General features: G+C 40.4%; 1 protein-coding gene across 1 annotated transcript; it reads left to right on the top strand.

The window, feature by feature from the left end:
• The first annotated feature begins 370 nt into the window (after window positions 1-370).
• Window positions 371-7633, top strand: SLC30A1 (solute carrier family 30 member 1). The gene is made up of 2 exons (XM_082431639.1): window positions 371-1117; window positions 2797-7633. The coding sequence occupies exons 1-2, from the start codon at window positions 505-507 to the stop codon at window positions 3699-3701; spliced, it is 1518 nt and encodes a 505-aa protein (XP_082287765.1). The 5' UTR covers window positions 371-504; the 3' UTR covers window positions 3702-7633.
• The last annotated feature ends 1090 nt before the right edge of the window (window positions 7634-8723 follow it).

Raw genomic sequence — 8723 nt, 5'->3', positions numbered from 1 at the left:
CCGGAGGGAGACCAGCGAGGGGAAGACCTGCGCGGAGAGCCCGCAGATGCTTGGAGCCTTTGCAGCGCGGAGCTGCTGGTCGCCCGCCCCCGCCGCTCGCCTGCTCCTGCTCCGGCTCTCCGTCCGCGGGCTCCGGGAGCCCCAGCTCCCCGCCGCCGCCGCCGCCCGCTCTAGGTGTGGGGGCTACTGGGGCTGAGCCGGGCCTCCGCGCCGGCTCCGAGGACGGACGCCTGAGGAGCAGCGCGCCGCCGGCCCGCCGGGGACGCCCGCAGGCGCGGGGGCTCGGCGGCTTGACCCCGGGCTCGCCCCTGTCCGGCCGCCGAGGCCCCACGGCAGACTCCCGAGCGGCCCGGCTCGGGCGGTGAGAGCCCCGCGCCGCCCGGCTCGGGCGGTGAGAGCCCCGCGCCGCCCTCTCTCCGTCGCCGGGTCGCCGGCCCTCGGCGCCTCGCCGCCGCCACCTCACGAGTGTCCGGGCCGCGCTCGGCGGGCTCCTGAGCCGCAGCCATGGGGTGCTGGGGTCGGAACCGGGGTCGGCTGCTGTGCATGCTGATGCTGACCTTCATGTTCATGGTCCTGGAGGTGGTGGTGAGCCGGGTGACTTCGTCGCTGGCGATGCTCTCCGACTCCTTCCACATGCTGTCGGATGTGTTGGCGCTGGTGGTGGCGCTGGTGGCCGAGCGCTTCGCCCGGCGGACCCACGCCACCCAGAAGAACACCTTCGGCTGGATCCGGGCCGAAGTGATGGGGGCTCTGGTGAACGCCATCTTCCTGACCGGCCTCTGCTTCGCCATCCTGCTAGAGGCCATCGAGCGCTTCATCGAGCCGCACGAGATGCAGCAGCCGCTGGTGGTCCTCGGGGTCGGCGTGGCGGGGCTGGTGGTCAACGTGCTGGGGCTCTGCCTCTTCCACCATCACAGCGGCTTTGGCAACGACTCTGGCCACGGCCACTCGCACGGGGGCCACAGCCACGGCCTCCCCAAGGGGGGCCGCGGCAAGAGCCCCCGCACCGGGGGTAGCGACAACAGGGCCCCAGGTGAGCAGGGTCCCGACCAGGAGGAGACCAACATCCTGGTGGCCAATAGCAGCAACTCCAACGGGCTGAAACTGGACCGGACAGGTGAGGAGAGAAAGTCGTCGCCGCAGGTGGTTGGCATTGGGGAGCCCAGACCCCGGGATGGCCCCGGGCAGGATGTCCCGCACGCCCCCTGGTGCCCGAGCCGACCGCGCCGCGCCGCCTACCTGGCCACTCCTTCCCGCTCCGGCACTCACACCCCGCCTCGCCCGGAGGACGCGGCCCCCCTTTCAGCCCGGTGTCAGGAGCCGGGGGAGCGCGTCTGGGAGTGTAGATGGGCACCGTGGTGGTGAGAGCGGGCAAAAGGTCAGGAGGTGACCGTCAGCCCGCTGCGGTCCGCAACCGCACTTAACAGTCTTTACAGGCTGTCGTTTCAAGAGGCTGTCTGATTTTGGCGTTAGCAGGATCAAAAAAATGCTAATTTCTTGGGCCTATTGGGAAACGGAGAGAATCCCCACTTGGTCCTTAGTTGTTGGCTGTTAGGAACCTTGCTCTGCCCAAGTAGTTCTTATGCCCTTCAAACAAGTTCCTTAATGTATTCGGGGCTATCTAGTGATTGACTCTCCTGAGCTCAAAACCCTCGTTAAAGGTTTCTGTCATGAGCAGCAATGTATGTTTCAGTTAATTTTCTAAAATCTAAACCTAATCCTGAAAATCCTAGACTTAGAACCTGTATGGGCATGTTTAACATTTCACTTAGGATTTTTCATAATCGTACTAAGATAAAAGTGATGGTAATTTATTCATCTTATATTTTTAATGGATAGTTTTTATTCTAAACATTAAGCGCGCTTGAAGGAAACTGGGAAATGAATGTTGAAAGAAAGGAAACGGGTAAAGGAATCAACCTAATGCCCTACTACCCAAGCTCAGTGATGTTAACAATTTGGTGTATTTCCTTCCACTTTTTTCCATTTACATCTATTTACCTAGTTGTATGATACCACATAGACAGTTTTCCTCTTTCCAAGATGCAGGATATCATGTTAATGAAATTCAAGTTGTACATTGAAAATATTTAATAAACAATTGAATTTCCTCTCACTCCCACTCTGCCAGGTGTTATTCCAAAGAATATTAAGCTGCTCTGGTGTGTATAATTCCTTTAAAGGATCCGCACGTTTGGTTTAGGAGCTAGTAGGGTAGATAGTGATCATTTAGTTCCAACTTTTCCTGAAGTCTCTGTGATTGCTGATAGGTTTTTATTGTTGATTTGTCAGTTTCTAAACCTCTTTTATCAAGAGACTCTATCATTTATATAAATGATAAAAGTTTAAAAGTTAACCATAACACCTTAATGACTACGAAAAGTGACTAGACCTCTGCGTCAGGTCAGCCATTTGTATTAGACTTATCCATAGTTGCATTTAATTTTGGGTGATGGCGTTCAATTTTGTTTTCTTTTTGGTGTATGCCAACACGTATAGGAGAATGTTCACAGGACCCCACCCCCACAGAAAAGGTGAACTTTATTTGGAGGTGGGAAGGTAGGAGGGTGGTTAGGAGTATGGGGAAGCAATATCATCTTAATGACTTAATTTAGCCCTGACCATTATGTCCTGGCTTGTTCCCAGTATGTCAATTTATATATTAAATCGCTCTGAGCACATTTCTTATTACGTTTTATGAAAAATTTTCACTTCTGTCACTTAAATGGAATTAGGCAAGAATGTTTATATAAATACTTTAGATGTGTTTGATACAGAATTTTTATTTCTTTGTAGATCCAGAAAAGTCCAGAAATGATGCAATGGAAGTACAAGTGAATGGGAATCTTATCAGAGAACCTGACCAGGTGGAATTGGAAGATGATGATGATAAGGCTGGACAGCTTAACATGCGTGGAGTTTTTCTGCATGTCTTTGGAGATGCTTTGGGTTCAGTGATTGTAGTAGTAAATGCCTTAGTCTTTTACTTTTCTTGGGAAGGTTGTCCTGAAGGGGAGATGTGTGTGAACCCATGTACCCCTGACCCCTGCAAAGCATTTGTAGAATTAATTAATAGTACTCATGCAACAGTTTATGAGGCTGGTCCTTGCTGGGTGCTATATTTAGATCCAACTCTTTGTATTGTAATGGTTTGTATACTTCTTTACACAACTTATCCATTACTTAAGGAGTCTGCTCTTATTCTTCTCCAAACTGTTCCTAAACAAATTGATATCAAAAATTTGATAAAAGAACTTCGAGATGTTGAAGGAGTTGAGGAAGTTCATGAATTACATGTTTGGCAACTTGCTGGAAGCAGAATCATTGCCACTGCTCACATAAAATGTGAAGACCCGACATCATACATGCAGGTGGCTAAGATCATTAAAGACGTTTTCCATAATCACGGAATTCATGCTACTACCATTCAGCCTGAATTTGCTAGTGTAGGCTCTAAGTCAAGTGTAGTCCCGTGTGAACTTGCCTGCAGAACTCAGTGTGCTTTGAAGCAATGTTGTGGGACACGGCCACAAGCCCAATCTGGAAAGGATGCAGAAAAGGCCCCAACAGTTAGCATTTCTTGTTTAGAACTTAGTGACAATCTAGAGAAGCAGCCCAGGAGGACTAAAGTTGAAAACATCCCTGCTGTTGTGATAGAGATTAAAAAAATGCCAAACAAACAACCTGAATCATCTTTGTGAGTCTTGGAAAAGATGTGATATTTGACTTTTGCTTTAAACTGCAAGAGGAAAAAGACTCCATTGAAATTCTATGTTTGCCAAGTAGTGTAATTGAAGTCCTTGTCTGGTCACACAGTTTAATTCTATTTTTGTAAGAACATAATGGGACTGCTTAACAGAGTTCTATATTACAACTTTGTGATTATTAGTGCAGAGTACAGCTATGCTGTAACAGTTTTGGAAAGCCAGTTTTAACACTATGTTACATTTTTGTTTAAAGTAAGTATAAACCTTCTATGACATTTGATTTCCAGTTTTTCCATGGTAAAAAAATTAGGGGGATAAATAAATTAAAATTGTTACTGGAATTTCTCTGCTTTTCTTTTCCCCCAGGGTTATATTTTGTTTATTAGAATTATAAATGCTGGAACTTTAAAAATCATCAACAGGTTTGCTTCTTTTGACATTTTATGTAATATTTACTTGCCCTTTGAGATCATTGCATAGCATAATGGCAACATATTTTAAGAATGACTCATGAAAATTATTAGGAAAAGTACCTTTTTTTCTTCACATGGGGGTATTTATGATACTGAAAATCAGTTACTATTCTGTATCTTATATTGCTGAGTATTATTCTAACAAATAGTGAAATAATTAACAAATTGAACTGTAGTGTACATATTAATAGGGCATATGGGGAGTAGGAGTAGGAGCAGGGAGGAAAGTTTACCAAATTAAATATTTAGATTTTTGTATGTTAATATTCAGACTACATTTCTAAATTATTCTGAGAATTTTAACCTTTTTTTTTTTTTTTAAAAAAAAAACATGGTCTAAAACATGGACATGTTCACCAGCATTACTTTCTTTGAAAGGTTGGCATTGGGAACATTGAGTTGAAAGTTTACTCATAAAATATATACAGTAAATATTTTTAAGGACATTAAATTTAATCTAATAACTACATGTTAAATGAAAGCTTATTAATCTAATCTTTTAAACTGTGGGTTTTAAAAATAACTTCAGAGTTAGTCATTTCACAGTGACCAATCATGAATGGATTCAAACAGAGCTTTTTGAGCCCAACCAGCAATGCCTGTGCTCTGCCAAGAGCCATTGACTTGGGAGAAAAAAGGAACCTGAAGGTTAATGCAATTTGGATATTAAATTCTCAAAAAGCAAAGTTAGTTAAGGCACAATTAATAATTGAGATTCTGTAAGTCATTCTGTCTTGACATTGCTCAGATCTTCCAATAGTAGCTTATTTTGCAAGATGCCATATTATCTACACAGGAAATTGTTCTTAGCTATTTCATTGTTGGTATGGATTCCAAATCCATACACAAGTATTATTTAAGGGTATTTAAGTTATATTTTTCTTGATAGGGAGGGGTTATGCTTTGTGAAGAAACTCGATTTTTGTCCTCAAAAGGATGAATATTAATATCAGTTATCATGTATAGCTCTATTTTTCTAGAAACGAGGTATCCTGACTACTTTAGTAACTTTTATAGCTGACTACTTTTGGGATGGCTACCTTTTGGGATTTGAAATAATTCATTATCTAATGGGTCTTAAGATGAAAATGGTGGCATTTGACAGTTAACTTTTTAAAGGGATGATCTTTTGTGGTAGATGGTGTGTTTTTTTCCTAGTATAAGCCTATTGCTGGCAATGGGCCTATTTAAGAACACCCGATTTTTCCAGTGAGAATGAGGTAATTTTAGGAACACAGTTTGTAAGTTCACATTTGCTATAATGGGCCAAAACCATAACCTGCCAATTTGCAATACATCTTTATCATTTAATACTTTTCTCTGATATTGTGTATTTCAATTCCTAAACTGGTAGTTACTTTGAATTTTGCAAACATTTTTTTAAACATGAAATTGGGGAATCTCATGGGTGAACAAGAGAAAGCTTCAAATTGTATCATGTACATTCCTGATTTAACACTTTACAGAACCATTTTTTGAAGATCTCAAAACAGTTTATGTTATAGAAACATGTCAGTAATGATACAAAAGGATAACTGGTAAAATATATTACATTCAGTGAGGTTTTCTTTACAATGCTCTGTTGGGTCTATTTCTTAAAGGTTGTGTAATGCATAAGACATCGACTGAATGAGGATTTTTTTAAATGGTGTATAAGCATGGGACAAGGGCTTTTTTTTTTTCAAAAGTGCTTTGAAAGTAACAGCCTTTAGATTTCAGTTATTTCACTTTTGATAATTTTAAGTAACTCATATGTAACAAAGTGGTACCATAGGATTCTCTTTTTTCAAAGGACTTTTGTCATAATAGCAAAATCAGTGGGCACTGACTCACCTTTTGAGTTTTAGCAGAGAATTATTTATTTCTTTACAATGCACTTTCTAACCCATTTTTAGCTATATTAGCATTATCTTTTTTAAAAATGCTTTTATATTTAAATATTGTGGGATTTAAGTGTCTTTTCCAAAATAGCTTATTCCTTCCTGCAAGAAAATGAGGGAAATACCATGAATTATTAGGAGACTTAAACCCAATATTTAAATGCTGTTTTATAACACTGCATCAGTTTTAGGAGGTGCATCTCGCCTGCTGGCTCTTTTATATTTGAGCAAGATCAGTGTATTTAGAATATGTGTTTAGAAATGTATCTGTTGTCTCAATTTAGTAAGAAGGAGGTGCTACATGTGCCTGAATTAAAACCAACCCAGACATTTTTTCCAAGCCAAATGCCGCCTTAGTGATGAGAGAGATTTAATTCTCCATTGTCACGTTTTAGTTTATATGATTTTTTAATAAGGTTTTTTTTTGAAGAGCATCTGTACTCTAAAAGTATGGACTAGAACCTAAAAGAATAGTCAGAAACTCACAAACACTTTGCTGTATGTATTTTAACATTTTAGAAAACAATATATTTGAATAACTACGGTATGTAATTTGAACAGGAAAAATTTCCATCAAGAGCACCTTGGAAAATCACAACAGGTAGAAGACTATGTTAATATGTTTGTATCTTTGGTAACATCCTCAGTTAATTTTGAATTTTTGAAAGTTTTGAGGGAAAAGTCCTATGGAATCTAATGTGAAGTATTTAGTAGGCTAACTGGTATTGAGTTGAAGCTTTTTACCATTTTTAAGCAGATACCATTTGATGAAATGTCATTTACCTGCTGTCCTAAGATGTTCATACATACGCAAATAAGGAGAGGAATCCTACCATATAGAAATATTTATTTTAATAGAGTTTCATTTAAGTCATAAAACAGTGTTAAAACTCTTGGGAAGGTGGAGGGTCTCTCGTTTTTTAAATTGAAACTGTCATACAGTGTTTGACCATCTGAAATGGGAATTGTAATAGCACTATTTTGATGTAGCTCTACCAATATTATGTGACAATGCTATTTAGTTTTACTAACAAGCTCTGGAATACTTAGCAGTCATTTTCACTGGCACAAGAGCTTTTTGTATGTCATTCAATTTAAACTTTTAAACCAAAAACTTTATGGTTTAGTGTCTTTGGCAAAAAGATGCTGAAGGGAATGTAACATACAATTAATATGTGGTTATATATAAAAAGACACAAAAAATTGCCATGTTATGGTTCTGCCTTGAAACAGCACAATGAAGTGTATCAGTGTATTCTGTGATTCTTTATGAAACTTACATGTTGTGTTGTTCTGTGTCTGCCATAGGGTGTCCTTTGGGCCAGATGTGGCACAGTTAAATGCAATTATCATCTCATGAAATGCAGATGCAGATAAAATGTCTTTAGTGCTACAACATTTTACCTAACTTTTGTATGTTTTCTGACTGTGCGTTGTTTCCAAAGCTGTTCCTACCTCACCATGAGGCTTTATGGATTGTTATGTATTATAAATGTTCTTTATGAGACAGACTACTGTGTTTCTTCTCATTTATTAAAAGTTAAGTAGAAAAATAAACTAATTTTAATATCTAGTTCATTGTTTTGTGCATATGGCCTCCCCTTCTGTGCTAAGCTGGGTTATGTAGAAGAGAGTTGGACTTCAGTCACTGAAAGGGAAATTTCAGCTTAACGTGTTCCTAGTGTGCAGGGTGACCAGGTTACAGGACAGTGGTGTGGAAGAAAACAAATGTGGGTAAAAATTGCCATCGAAATTGAAAGGGTAACAATACAAAGGCTCACTAACAAATATTCAATGGATATGAAATGTTTTTGTTATAAGCATTAAACTTACAAATTATGTAGTTACAGGTTAACCTGCTCCTTTTAGTACTTGTTATTTTTTTTTTAATTTGTAAGCATAGTTACTAACAAGGATTGAATATTTTACAATTATATAATCATCTGGAACTATTGACACAAGAGCACATTAATACATGAGTTTGGTTGTATGAGTTCAGGACTGTCATAAATGCAGTCTCATATAAAGAATTTCTTAAAAGAAATTGTACTTCAGTTGGGAGATAAACAGTTGAGAAATCAATGGACAATAAATGGCAGTAGATAATTAATAGAATTGATAAAGACAATAGACATTCCAAAAAAGGGATAAAAATCTTTGGACGGGATTTGGGTAGGTTAAAATTGATAGGGGTAGGGGTTGAGCGGTAAAGGGGTGCAGAGTATAGAGGATTGAGAGTCCAGAGGTAGGAGATTGTGGAAAACAAGGTTAAAAGTGCCATGTCAACAGATTTGAATTTGGTTTTATAAGAATAGAGGAGACATTCAATTTTTGAGTGGATAAATGAGAAAGTGGAAAGGGTATTGTACAGGATAGATTTGTAATGGGAAGTAGACAAAGAGACCGGAAGACATCAGTTTACTAGGTATTCAATGCTAAGAGCCTGAACTAGTTCCCAAATACACATGCCCACATCTACATACACAGTACAGCAGTCTCTCCTTATCCTTGATTTCTCTTTCTGAGGTTTCAGGTACCCAAAGCCAACCGTGGTCCAAAAATATTAAATGGGAAATTCAGAAACAAACAATTCATAAGTTGTTGGGGGTGGTGGTGGGATGAATTGGGAGATTGGGATTGACATATATACACTAATATGTATA

This window comes from Balaenoptera physalus, assembly GCF_965194825.1.
Source record: "Balaenoptera physalus genome assembly, chromosome: 1".
Lineage (NCBI taxonomy): Eukaryota > Metazoa > Chordata > Mammalia > Artiodactyla > Balaenopteridae > Balaenoptera > Balaenoptera physalus.
Note: the sequence above shows the minus strand (reverse complement) of the source record. Positions and strands in the feature narration are given on the sequence as shown.

What these genes read in the sequence shown, in the direction of transcription:
- SLC30A1 (XM_082431639.1), top strand. Translation starts at nt 505, where the DNA reads ATGGGGTGCTGGGGTCGGAACCGGGGTCGGCTGCTGTGCATGCTGATG. An exon ending in GCTGAAACTGGACCGGACAG is followed by an intron (nt 1,118 to 2,796) that starts GTGAGGAGAGAA and finishes ATTTCTTTGTAG; the next exon opens with ATCCAGAAAAGTCCAGAAAT.